This window comes from Polyodon spathula, chromosome 7 (assembly GCF_017654505.1).
Source record: "Polyodon spathula isolate WHYD16114869_AA chromosome 7, ASM1765450v1, whole genome shotgun sequence".
NCBI classification, from domain to species: Eukaryota; Metazoa; Chordata; class Actinopteri; order Acipenseriformes; family Polyodontidae; genus Polyodon; species Polyodon spathula.
In genome coordinates this window covers 7,610,581-7,625,284 of record NC_054540.1, presented here as the reverse complement: position 1 = coordinate 7,625,284, position 14,704 = coordinate 7,610,581, and the positions used below count along the sequence as shown (strand labels likewise).

Genomic DNA, 14,704 nt, shown 5'->3' with positions numbered 1-14,704 from the left:
ATACTAGACATAGATTTTAGACATGATTCAGAAGGCTATGTGGAGGCCACACAAGGGTGCTTTGACTTACAAGTTTTAAAAAAATGATTACATTTTGCTTCATATTGAAAGTCCCTTAAATTTGGAAACATACACTTAGATAAAGAGGCATTTTTTAAAACAGTCCATTAAGAAAAATGTAAGCCAGCATATATGCATTTGAATTTCTACTAGATTTTACAGACTTACTTTTACCAACGAACACGGAATATTGCTGTCAGGTATGACAATCATTCATTGGGTCCCTTGTCTTCAAACGACACTGATGAGATGAAATCCCAGACCAAGGAAACACACAGATAACACTGCCTTTCACAAGCACTATCCTGTGAGGCCATTCTGTTTGTTACATTGAATAAGTCACCAATATCAGACTACTGGCAAGCCCAAGACATTGCAGTGATCACATTTCTGACTGATAGGATAGAACAATCCCCACACATCTTGACTTATAAAATACATACTAGTTTAATGGAATGTCCCATTTGTCATGTGGCGATGTAATTATGCATTGCTAAAAGCAAATGGCACAGCCAGGTCTGTCATCTGAAAATCTGATAATGTTTGCTGTTGTTGAAACCATACAAATCCAGTTAAACTAAAGCAGCTTGACTGCTCAACAGCATTTCAGTATTCAATTACACTTTCAATTCTAAAGACTTAGAGAGCACTTACATACACAAAATACTGGAAAATATGCATTGATAGTAGACTACAAGGTAATTTATCACAGAAACACACCAATTAATAATCAGCTGATCACTAGATGGCGCTGGCTCTTACTTCTAAAAATACTCTTTGGCTCATCTAGCCTAGCTTCCAGGAGAGAGCACTGCCAAGCCTTTCTATACAGTGTGAGTCACACGGTTTATATCGCCATCTTTTGTCTTGATTCAAAATTGCTGTTGACTTTCCCAATCATTTATTTTGTACAGACCAACTAAGGAATCAATGGCCATGGGTAGTAATCTGGTTTAAGGCATGCTTGAGTGGGACGCAATGTAATGTACCAACCAGTTCTGTGAATTACTACAGTAAAGGCATGAAATTGATACCAGAAGTGCTTCTATATCCTTCACAAGTAGATTTGACAAGAATGAGAATACTTACCTCCCTGCGCAGGTAAACCAGGCATTAGGTAGTAATAACCTATTCACGTGTGTATAGTAAAAGACAAAACAGGCCAAACCGTTGTTTCGATTCACTTTATTTCAGTACATAATACTAATACAAAATAATCTGTACAAAGGCTAAAGTAGGTATTTTGCATAGAAGGAACAGTGGTGTGAACAAAACCTGGATGGAATGGCACATTAAACTCTATTATTATCTAACACACAAAACAGTTCCAAGTTTATCTAAGCCATGTATCAGTTGGTACAAAACTATTCCTGCGTGTATTTCAAATGGTACAAATACTAAGCAAACTTAATGCCGTGATATCATTTCTTTCCTAATTTCAGTAGAAAGCTCTCTCTTATTTTTCACATTGTAAGAAAACTGCAATCCTCTGTGGTTCCACTCTTAAATGAAAAATTGAACAGCATGTCTGACTGCCATTCGCTGGTGTTTATTTATTTTATACAGTAACCATGTTATCTGCAGTCCTATGTAAGAGAGCCTAAGATCCAAGTTACACAGTCACAAATTGAAATGTCATTGCTGGTTATGCATGATTAAATACCATTTACTATATAGTTTTATTTAAAATGTAGTCAACAACTGTAACAAAAAGCATAAAAAAAAAAAAAAAAAAAAAAAAAAACTTCACTCAAAAGGCATGAATGTATATTGGGTTTTTATAACTTGACACTTTCCTTTAAAAATACTTACTGCATCACCTCTTACAGAGAAGTTCAGAGTGCATTTCATCTACAAAACAATATGCAAGATAACACAAATACAAATAATACTGCTTTCTTTCGTTAGGTCTGTCATAAAACGCTGTACTTGCCAAATTTAATCTGACAGCATGGTTTTAAAGACAATTTTAAAAAGAAAATTTGTGGTTGGACAAATTTAAGAATGTCTGCATATACAAATGTATGCATCCATCTTCATTTTGTATCACAATCATGATTATATTTTATGTTGCGGTATGGTGGAAAAAAAGATCTGCCTGAAAAAGTTTTGTTGCTGGTTCAATAATAATAATAATAATAATAATAATAATAATAATAATAATAAAGCATATATCAGTAAAATCTCTCTTACACATTTGTCTTTGGTGATAATATTATTTATTTATTTTAAATCCTGTATGAGAAAATCCATCTAAATCTGGATGAAGTTATTTTAAAAGCGTATTCCCTTTCTTTCCAGTCATACCTGTAAATGTCTCTAAGGTTTGTAAGAGTTTTGAAAAAGGAGAATAGACTACAAACTTTCAACACAGTGTGCAAATATCTACCCAAGCAAGTTGTTTAATATTACCCTGGTTTAGTATACTATACTATTGTATATGGAAAAAGATGAAATCGGTCTATTTCAAATATAGATCTATCAGAGCATACACAAATGCACGTACACACTTACACATTTATTTTTGGTTTAACAATAACGTAGGAACAATTTGGTAGAAATATATAAGGATTAACAGCACCTAATTGAAATGATGACTAGAATCAGATCTGATCCTGTAATAGCTGTGCTAGACTGAAGCACAATGTAAATAAAATGCACTCCGAACAGACCACTAACACAATCCTATGGAGGACAGTGGGTATTTGGAAACCTAAAACATATAGTTTACAATAGATTCATTATTACAAGTATCCACCCATAACTAAAATATCTGGTAAAACATCCAAGGTTTAAAATTGGTATGCATGGAAGGAGCTGTTTACTTAAAGCTTAAAATTGTAACAGATATTTTTAGTAGATAATTAAGGCTGCTTGACATCATTTGGAACGCTTAGCCTTCTTCAGTTACTTCTGGCATACTCATTTCAAACCTTAGATTTACAAACAATGTACCAGTTTAGTGCATCCAAACTCAGGTTTACAAAAAAAAAAAAGAAAGTCTTTGCTAAGTACACATAAAAGACTTACCTTATCTAAATTAAGTCACAATCATGTGTTTGTGTGTGTGTGTGTGTATATATATATATATATATATATATATATATCTATATATCTATCTATCTATCTATCTATCTAATATATATATATATATATATATATATATATATATATATATATATATATATATATATATATATATATATATATATATATTGCTATAGAAAGTCTACACCCCCTTTCAAAATGTTCCTTTTGTTGCCTTGAAATTGCCTTGAAATTTGTAGAAAATTAATTAAAAATAAAAACTGAAATAGCTTGGTTGGATAAGTGTCTACCCCCTTTGTAATAGCAGTCCTAAATTAGCTCAGGCGTAACCAGTCGCCTTCAAAATCACACACCAAGTTAAGTGGCCTCCACCTGTGTTAAATTGCAGTGATTCACGTGATTTCAAGATCAATTCAGCAGTTCCTGTAGGTTCCCTCTACTGGGTAGTGCATTTCAAAGCAAAGTTGTTGAAAGGCACAGATCAGGGGATGGGTATAAAAAAAATATCAAAGGCATTGAATATCCCTTGGAGCACGGTCAAGACGAAGTCGAAGGTGTATGGCACCACCAAGACCCTGCCTAGATCAGGCCGTCCCTCCAAACTGGATGACCAAGCAAGAAGTAGACTGATCAAAGAGGCTACCAAGAGGCCAATGGCAACTTTGCAAGAGCTACAGGCTTTTATGGTCAAGACTGGTCAAAGTGTACATGTGACAACAATATCCCAAGCACTCCACAAATCTGGCCCGTATGGTAGGGTGGCAAGAAGGAAGCCATTACTCAAGAAAGCCCACCTTGAATCCCATTTGAAGTATGTAAAAAAACACTTAGGAGATTCTGTAGCCATGTGGCAAAAAGTTTCGTGGTCTGACAAAACCAAAATGAAATTTTTTGGCCTAAATGCAAAGTATTATGTTTGGCGCAAACCCAATACAGTGCATCACCCAAAGAACACCATCCCTACTGTGAAGCATGGTGATGGCAGCATCATGTTAGGACAGAAGAGAAAATGAATGGAGCAAAGTACAGAGAAGTCCTTGAGGAAAACCTGCTGCCCTCTACAAGAAAGCTGAACCTGGGACGGAAGTTCACCTTTCAGCATGACAACGACCCAAAGCACACAGACAAAGCTATACTGGAGTGGCTAAGGAACAAAAAGGTAAATGTCCTTGAGTGGTCCAGTCTGAGCCCTGACCTAAATCCAATCGGCAATTTATGGCATGACTTGAAGATTGCTGTCCATCAACGCTCTGCAAGGAACTTGACAGAGCTTGAACAGTTTTGTAAAGAATGGTCAAATATTGTCAAATCTAGGTGTGCAAAGTTGGTAGAGACCTATCCCAACAGACTCGCAGCCGCCAAAGGTGCTTCCACCAAGTATGAGACTTATCAAAATATGATCTTTCAATTTTGTATTTTTATATATATATATTTTCTTAATAAAAACTTTTTTCCCCTTAACAGTGTGGAGTATGGTGTGTAGATAAGTGGAAAAAAATCCTCATTTAAATGCATGAAACTCTGAGGCACTGACACAACAAAATGTGAAAAAAGTTCAAGGGGGTGAACACTTTCTATAGGCACTGTATATGTGTGTGTGTGTGTGTGTGTGTGTGTGTGTGTGTGTGTGTGTGTGTGTGTATATATATATATATATATATATATATATATATATATTTATTTACACACACACACACACACACACACACTCAAATGCTATTTGCAAAAGTTAGCACTTGTAAAATACTATAATATTGTTATGGTTTTCTTTTTCTTTTCCTTTAAAAACCCCGCATGCTATAATATCTTGCAACGATTACCAAAATCCAAAGAATGTACAATAGAATATGTTGCTTAGGTGAAGAATGCTACCTCCTTTGCAAGTCGAAAACTGAATATGCCATTTAGAATCTGTGCATTAAGCAGCACACTTCATAACAAGATGATTACAGTCTACCTGAACATCAGGACTGGTTAGCTTTGACTTTCACTGTTGCTTGCAATCTGCAGCCTCCACTCAATTACTAAGTGTCTGCTCAAACTGTGAGATCTCTTTAGCACCAAGTGTTGATGCAATCCAGAACTCAATCTTTTGGTTATTGAAGATACAACTACATTTAAATCGACACAGAGGTCACAGGCAGGTGCTAGCTTGTATACCACAGCTGTGCAAAAGGCCAACCACAGAAGAGTTCTAGCTCTACTGCCACAAAGTACCACAGTGTTTTTAAAGAAGGGACATGTACGAATTTCTACTCATTTTAATGTTTTGTATCAATGGACATTGTCATGGATCCCAGCAACATTAGCCTAAAGGGTGTAAAACATTCGCCACAGGGTTTAAATACAGTATCTGTCTGAACACCTTTGTTTTCAACTCTGTCTTTCTTAAAACTTTAGACTTACAGACTTTCCATTTACTTTCCATGTAGCAGCAAAACATGCTTAGTGTCCGTTCGTTTTTTCATCATCCAGAGTTCTTGTTTTTTTTCTTTGATTTTCTGTGGACGACCCCTTGAACTAAAGACACTTCTGGTCCCAATTCCCTCATTCTGAAAGTAAACCACCTCCCAATTTTCAACCACAACATCTGACCTCATACACAAAATGCAAGAAAAGTAGATACTGGGTGAACAGGCAATACATTTTCTGAACTGCCTGAGAATGAAACTGTGGTCTGATTTTGAGTGGGAATTCAAGCAATAGTATGGACCATTGATAGAATGGTACCACAGTGATATCTAAGTTGCATTAACCATAACAAGCTGGTAGTCAATTAGAGTACAATGCTCTAATGCTGTTATTCCACTGGTATCCACTGTGCTGCTGGTAACACTGTGGACTGCTTTAGGTTCTCCTAGGGTGGCCTTTGGGTACTACCAAGATATTTATAGTGATACACCAACAGAGTATTTGAAACATTTCTGCAAGGGTCATTGCAATTACAAATTCATGCCAAACTGTCTTAAGATGCTTCCAAATGGTTAAGAGATACAGAAGCAGGACTACTTGTTGCATTTTGTGTATTGTTTCTCTTGTTTTGTTCCTTTCCTCTCAAAGCAGCAAAAAGTAAGAAAACAACCTCCTTCTGTGACTGAACCAAAAGGGGGTCTAGAAATAAAAGCAGCATTCAAACTAGAGGTATATGTTCAAGATTTCTAGCAGGAATGTCTGTGGAAATGTGCACAAGTGTTGTGGTATTTGTTTTACAGACAGGCCCGGAATAAAATAAAAAAAACAAAACAACAACTTAAAGACCAAATCAAACTTTGAAAAGCCAAAGTGTGCAAAATACAGCCCAGCTTTACAACCCTGACTGGCAATCTTGCTGGACCAGCTGGATTTCAGCCCTTCTTTTCCCTACCCAGTGGCTTTTAATGTGGCTTGACTGCCAAATCCACACGGAAGGCATTGCAATGCCAAGGACTATCAACCCAGGAGGAGGAAGTGGGGTCACTATTTCTTCATTCTACCATATTTTAATCCTTAATATTTTGTATCAGATAAAAACTTGATGGTCGGATAATTAATGAAATTTAATACATAAACATAGATGTCACAAGGGTAATATAAAATGTACTTCATCTTTGACTAGCTAACTCAAAATGGGTTAGTGTTTTGAGGAGGTCGTAGCTCTATAATGTAGATTAAAACACTGTGCTTGCACTGCAGTGTGGCAAGGAGCGAGGATTAGAAGTTATGGTTTCTCCCCCTGTTAATGGAAAGGACCTAATGAAGAGGAATCATACAAACATATATCCAGAGAAATGTTACACAGATGAATGCTAATCTTTCACAATCTACTGTAAAGGTTTCCTTAGTATTATGCAGAATGAACACTCTCAAAAGTGAGCTCTTCTGATTGCAGAGCCAGGTTGAGACATACTCCTAAAAACCAGACACCTGGGGTATCGGTGACCTGCTGCTGCTGCTCTTTTCTTTTTTTTACTCATCGGTATCATCAGTCCTGTGACTTGCAATGTTCAAAACAAACAAAAGAAATACACACATTGGTAGATTTTATAGTTGAAAGAAGCAGAACTGCTTAAAAAAGAAAATACTGAAGATTATACCCAAAAAAATCTACCTCTGTAAAATACAAAGTTACCCATCAAGCAGAAAATAAAACTGTAGGTAAACACACACTAAGTGGCCCATTATTACTCTCTGGATGTTAATTGGGGGGGATTGGGTCTCCACCAGTCTTTTAACAAAACAGTCCAGAAACTTCAGGGGCCTTACAATGTTCTTTTTACAGGCTTGTTTTCCCTTTCCACTGCAGTTCCAAAATGTATTAGTAAAGCAATGCAACTACAATTTTCTGTTTTGTGTTGTATTTCCTGGAAATTGTTAGTGAGACAAAAGAACAACAAAGACAGAGAGTGGCAGCCACGCGGTGCCACGCTCGCTTCTCAAGCTGATGCTCTTTCTCTGTGTTTTCCCATCTCATTTCCATTCTTTGGCAAATAAACAGCAAATGCAAATGAAAGAAGAGAAATCAAGTCAACATCTGTGCAGTCCAGGGATTGTTTGGTGCCTGGTTAGGACTGGTTGTGGTGCAGAGGTGGTCGGCGGGGTGGGGTGGGGTGTGTGTGTGTGTGTGTGTGTGTGTGTGTGTTAAACTTGGTTCTTCTCAAGAGTTTATGCAGATAAGGGTGGATGTTTCTTGGGTATGTGTGTGTGCACGTGTGCGTGGAGTGGTGCTAGGCATCATACTTTTTACCAGTTCTGTGGATCTGTTGGAAGAGAGTCATGGAAAAGGCCATGCCCAGAATCTAGAAGAAATAAAGAGAGCGCATTAATCACAGTATTGACCTTAGAACAAAGGTCCCTAAATAATGTTACAATTATATTAGGGTTACAATATTAATTGGATATATATTACTGTTACACAATGCTATCAGGTATAGGCTGGATATTTAGTAACAACTATTTAATTGTGTCTTACATGCAATTGAACTATTACCTGTCCCAACTTTTCCATTCTCTATCATCTTCCACCTTGCACTTTTGGCACTTATTGTATGAGGTATGGAGCTACTAACATCTAAAGAAACCCGCCTTTGCCATTATATATCATAATAGTGCATTTACCTGTATTACCAAGATGCACATCCCAATGGTGCCGAGGACATGTTTGCTATCATCCAGCCACTCTTCAACTTTTTCATAACAACCCTGCAACAAAGAGAGAGACACAAGGAATTTAACATATGATTCATTACTCTATGTGTGTGTATATATATACACACACACACACACACTCTACTATATAGTATACTATATACTACTATATGTATATATATATACATACATACATACATACATACAGACATACATACACACACACACTACTGTATATCAATGACAATAAAATAAGGATTTTGTCATGTACATCAAGGTAAATGAATAGGCCGGTTTGGGTACTGTATAAAAAGTATTTTTCCAATCCCCAATAAATTGGATTCCTATTACATAGCTTAAAAAATATCAGTTGTTACCAAGAATACATTGACTTAGTGTTTGAATGGCTCATGCTGTTTCATTAGAGTGAAGGAGGATTGAGAGAAAAAACAACAGCAAGATGCCTGTTTTGAGACTGTGTTTACCCTTTGCCAGAACAGGTTGGTGGAATTACGCCCGCAGTCCTGGTAATGCTCCTGACAGCAGCGGTCTGGAACCACTGTGTCCTTCAGCGCCTCATACCAGTCAGCATAGCCAGTCACCCCACAGCATTTCCACTGGGAAGGCATTGAAAACACAATTACATTCAGTCTGACAAACATGCTGGGAAAACATCAAGCTCAGTGTGGCCCAGAGCGGACTGAGTTGACAGGGGTTGAAGAACAGTCTTTCAGTACACAGCAGTTGAAAGTTGATACAGTTAAGATGAGTAGCAAAATATATCCTTCAGATTTGTGCAAAATGTTTACACACAAGTCTAGAGGCTGAGATAGGAGGACATACCTAATTTTATAATTTTATAATAGGAGTCAGTAACAAAGAATACTTTCAGACAGCTAAATGACTGGAAGTATCTGAAACCACAAGGGGTCACTGCTGTGTAATATATGAATATATGTTTGATCCATATGACTTGGTCATTGGATGACATAGCTAGCATGGTACTCCAGGAGACTCCTTTCTTTAATTTTATTTTCATTACCGGAAAATATAAATATGTATTTACTATCTGTACATGTACTAATACATCTTGAAATTGTCCAAATAAAAAAAACGATAACACTTATAACAATTTAATTTGACTGAATCCGTTACTATTAAAATGATCAAGTCAGTTTAGGGGATGAACGTACCTCTGCCTGAATAATGTTCCATGCATTTTTGAGCCCAACATTGTTCTCTGTGTTATAGAGTGCAAGTCCATCTTTTAAGTCCTTCTTAGCGTTCTCACCTACCTGATTAACAAAAAAATAAAAAATACAGTTATTGTACTGAAACACATAGGGAACAAACACCTCAAGGTTTTATAATTCTTTGTACACAGTATATTTAGATTTACCTGTATATTGATGATTCAGGAACTAAAACACAGGCAGTACATATATCTGGACTGATTTATTCACTAATCATATTAAAAAGAAATAACCAGACCTTGGAATAACAGTGCAATTGCTTATATATGTACTGCAGTATATGGTACAATGTTAAAGCAGTAAAAGCCTATAAAAAACATGATTACGTTTAGGAAACTGATAAATCCCACATGGGATTAACTATTGTAAAGAACAGCAAAGACACAATACAGACCTGGAAAAGGTATGATAAACTGAAAAATGACCAGGAAAATGTGTTCAGAAAACCCATCTGCAATTAACATGACTTTCCTATAGTCCTTTATCAATTTGATGCACAGAAGGTGAATACAGTATATTAGTGCGGAATTCTGGAAAACTAATGGTAATCAATCTGCAGAAAACTGCAAGGCGACGGCTATCCTGATGCAAGGAAAGAAAATGCTTCTTGATTTAAAGGCTTCGTTCTTAGCCCTTTGACAAGTGTCTGAATAATGGTATAGGCAACAAACTTGACTACACTTCAACAAACAAGAGTTACTATTCTTATTGGACTTTCTATCTATCTTGTTCCTGTAAGACTGCCTATGTGATAAGCAGTACAGACACACATTTCGACTCACTAATGAGCTTCACACTGTTACAAATTTACAATTAGATGCCCAGCATTAGCACTAATTGCTGCAAAGATCAATAGTTGTTAGTTTACAAATGGACATAATTATTGTTGAACAGAGCACTGTCGGTAGCGGTTGTACGAATGAGGAGCACAGCTTGATCACTGAAGATAGGTATCATCTATGTAGTTTACACAGGCTTGTTCCACTGCAGTGGTCCTCGTAACACATGTGACCCAGAAGCGCACTGTATGAGCAGTTTGAGTCAAGATATAGTGACCAAAAAAAAAACAAAAACATACTACTGCTACTCAATACAATTACCAAACCAAAAATAAACAAGTCAAACATTTAATTTAGAGGCAACTGAATATGTCAGCTCATTTCAGTATTGTTGTTGTAGTTTTGTCCTGTAAAGTCGCGTTCATGACAATTTGAAGTAAAGCACAAATTTGTGACCTGTTTGTTTATTTACAACAAAATACATGCCCCCCCCCCCCTTAAAACCTGCTTATTGCTACAATATGTGTGTATATGTCACCCTACTACAAAGAGACATTGTAAAGATCTGTTAAGTCAAAAATATATAGAAGAAGAAGATTGGTAGGTGACAACACAGACTTACTCACTTGCCTCTTATTCTTGTCATCAATAGTAGACAGTGAATTAAGTTTAGTGGTTTCAGCATTGCTAAACAATTCATCCCAATTGGTAATCTCTTACTGACAGAGTCCCTAGACTGACCGGCAGGTCTCTGGTAAACACTGTGTTGGGGTTTTATTTTCCTAACCCCAAAATGCCCTTGACTCCTAACTATATTTTACTGCTCAATAGAAAGAAGACACCCCGAGGGCAAACCTAACCACCCGTTTAGATCATATCTATCAATACTGCCGACACCAGGATGACAGCAGTGACCTCAATTGCCCGTTTCTAATCTCAGCTAAACAGATGTGGATTTCTTTAGTGATTAATATATATTGGATAGCATTTCCCATTGCTTGAGGTAAACTGACCAAATAAGTTAGCTATAACATTCATTCAAATTACCAATGTGTCTTTAATTAGAGAGCTACCACTTCTTGCTGAAAAACAGCTTCCTCAGCACACCAATATTGAAGTTAATCAGCGGTCACTAATGTTGAAACATTCATCATTTCTTTGTAGGCTCCAATTTATACAATGTGTCCTTTCTACAAAATCAGATGAGACTGAAGAGACTGCGATTTTCCTCAAAAAGGCACACAGAGCAGCAGAAATCTAGTTTTAAATCCCACAATGTATGACCCTAGAGGAAGGTTCACTCCACCTGCTTGTGTCTAAGCTTTACAGACAGCTGTGATACTTTTCCTTTGATTTGATAGCTTCAGGGAGTGGTGAGAGCAGTTAGCTGTTAGTTAAAAGGGTAAAGCCAAGATTTATCTTACTTGACGTCTTAAACTGAAACTGAAACCATGACGTCCAAGTCTTTAGAACTGGCAAATGTCCACCAACAGAAATAGTGATCAATGTTTGTAATCCACTGGTTACAAATAAGGGATGAAAAGAGACTCCTGGCTTACTACATCTTGAATTCCTGATTATAGTCAATCAATGTATAATTGGTACATGTTTTAAATATCTCTATGTTCTAGCTTGACGACGTTTTGAGCAAACATGTTACACAGAATCCCAGAGAATAGACTACTCCATGACAACCTGTATTAGTTAAGAGTTTACAAGTACAACTCAGAATTCACTGCAGTAATCTCTGAACTCAATCATCAGCAACACATTTGGTACACTTGAGCTGGAATGACTCTACTGAGTGCTGAAGGACTGCCTGTCTGTTTTTGCAAAATCATTACTGACAGTAACACCACCTGAATATGTTAGCTCCAGTCCAGAGTGGCCAATAAATAGCCGCATTGGGTACCTGACTGCTAGACCATTTTGTCAACTGGTTCAGCAGACCACAGAAATTGAAGTTGTTTATCTGACACCAGCACACTAAGATCTGATATGCAATCACATACATGAAAAACAATACAGAATCAGTTGCAAAATGTTATAGCCAATCACTTCTTTGGCCTTGGGCCCCGATTCAGAGACACACAACTGTTTTAATAAATGCTCTGTTAAGTCCATTTTAAATAATTAAATCAGGTTTGCAATTCAAAAAACCTTTTTGAACATTTTCAGAGATGATTCATTGGGTTACTCCCAAAGCACTATTTAACCTTAAAGAATGTATACAAGCACTATTTGTCAAAACAAATATTTCTTTTGTGGCAAACTGTCGTAGAAAAGCAGAATTTTTATTTTTTTCCACAAACAACCCAGTGCAATGGTGTTTCTATGCATTTTGACCTTATTTCTAAGTTCTCATGACTGTCAATACACTAAAGGGATTGCATTACCCTCAGAATTGAAGATCTTGCTTATTTACAGCTATTCTCCAGTGTTCACAAGCTGTAGGTCAAAGTAAAAGGTCATGGGAATTCCTAATCTTACAGCTGACAGAACATTGTATAAAACTTAGAGACCGGAAAAGAAAGAGCATGGGTACAACTACTTTACCAAATTGTCTTTGTCAGAACTGTGTTTTATAAGGTAGACCTCACATAGCTAGGATATTCAGATGTGGAGGTGAGGGCATCACTCCCAACAGATGGAACCAAAGTGTAAAGGACCTGTTGAGACCACACCAATTCCTGTCAGGTCCCTTACTTACCGATTACATGACTTACATGCAAGAAGAACAATAATCACATGTCGCTTGAAATTCAATACTAAAACCATAAGATAGAACATAAAACTCTCAACCATTGTGATGTAAAAAATTGACTGAACTAAATACAACATTTCCCTTTACTGTAGACTGTTTCCCATCTTTGTTTTGTTGGGTAGAGACTTAGAGAGATGTTCTTTGTTTTTCTATTGAATGTCCCTTTATAACACTAATAGGGGGATCTAATTTAATAGGAAAGAAATAGTTTTGAACATAATCCTAGTTGTTTAAATCCCACTACTTCACCTGGTGCATCCACCCATTTATAGCTCTCTTTATAACAAAGTGCTTCCCACCTGGTCGAAACAACTTCCATTGATGCTTTCTCATTCTACTCTGTGCTAAATCTGAAGTAGGGCCTTAGGTTACCGTTATCAATACCACTAGGTCAAAAAAAAAAAAAAAAAAAAAAAAAAAGAAATCAATTAAGTCCTTTCTGTTGTCATAACACAGTAATGCACTGCTGAATTATACCATCAACAGCTTTTATAAAAAGCACAGTACCTACAGTATAAAAAGCATTTTAGACATCAACTATTTATGTATTCCATTCTCTCCAACAAACCTCTCGTCTGTCATACTGCTTTTGCCTATTCCAAACCACCCAAAACAGCATTACTGTATTTCAACACCATCTGCCATGAACACGGAAGAAACAGCTGTATTACTCGATCATTTTAATGACATCTGTCTGCACCCCACCAGTTCCCATACTCATACCTGAAAATGTGAGGCATTTCTGTATGTTAGAGAAGGTTGCAAGTATGATTTGTAATGGCTGGGGCCTTACCCAATGTAGGCAGATTTCTACCACTTGAATATAATGGAAGCTGTTAGATCTGGTTACATTTTCACCATGTTTGTACTAGGACAGACACTCCAAAGATTATCCACCATTTATGGTATGATTAAATAAAATGTGATATAAAAAAAGCTGAATTAACCCACTATTTTTGTATTCTATTAATACAAACACATAATACCTGAAATAACAGATGTACAATATATTTAATAATAAATTAAGCAAGTAAAATTAAAGTGAACTATTACACAAAAATGTTATCAGCAATGAACAAAATGCAACCAAGTGGCACTCTGCACTAAAGAAAAGCTGTATCGCTTCCATTAAATATAGCACAGAGTAAAGGGTGAACCACTCTTACCTTGTCCATATAGACAAAGAACAGAATCAGTAATATCAGCTCTGCCAGTAGAATAATCAGCAAGACAATGAAAAACTGAAACAAAACACAGAAATAAAAGACTTAGTAAGTTTCAGACTACTCCTAAAACCACGTCAAGATTACATTATTAAAACGTAACTGAAGGCCATGGTGCAGTGGCAGCACAAGGGCAGCTACCGAGTGATCCACTGGTAGTGTGGAACCAGAGCAATACACACTGGCATCCAAAGCAGTCCTGTGCTACTTTATCCGTGCCAGTGTGCTACTGTATCAGGACCACTTTGTGATCCAGATCTATAGTGTTAATACTGCAGGTAATACAGCTCTTTAGGGTAATAGAACTGCATTACACTGCAGGAGCTTGATCAAATTGACCCACTTAAGGCTTTCAGAATTTGTTTTCTTAAGTTTTCTATTTGACTGTCACCATGTTCTTCTGTGGTACAATGCTTTGTGATGACAGTCACACTTTGTTAGCAGTTGTTTGAT

General features: G+C 36.7%; 1 protein-coding gene across 5 annotated transcripts in view; it reads right to left on the bottom strand.

Moving 5' to 3' along the window:
• Window positions 1-4,759: 4,759 nt before the first annotated feature.
• The window catches only part of tspan9a (tetraspanin 9a), a 133,512-nt gene continuing 123,567 nt past the window's right edge, over window positions 4,760-14,704 (bottom strand). For all 5 annotated transcript variants that reach the window (XM_041254352.1, XM_041254353.1, XM_041254354.1 and 2 more), the window contains 5 exons: window positions 14,195-14,269; window positions 9,426-9,527; window positions 8,718-8,849; window positions 8,203-8,286; window positions 4,760-7,883 (listed from right to left, as the gene is read on the bottom strand). In XM_041254352.1, coding sequence (XP_041110286.1) covers window positions 7,812-7,883; window positions 8,203-8,286; window positions 8,718-8,849; window positions 9,426-9,527; window positions 14,195-14,269 — 465 coding nt within the window. In that variant the 3' untranslated portion in view covers window positions 4,760-7,811. The remainder of the gene's footprint in view (window positions 7,884-8,202; window positions 8,287-8,717; window positions 8,850-9,425; window positions 9,528-14,194; window positions 14,270-14,704) is intronic.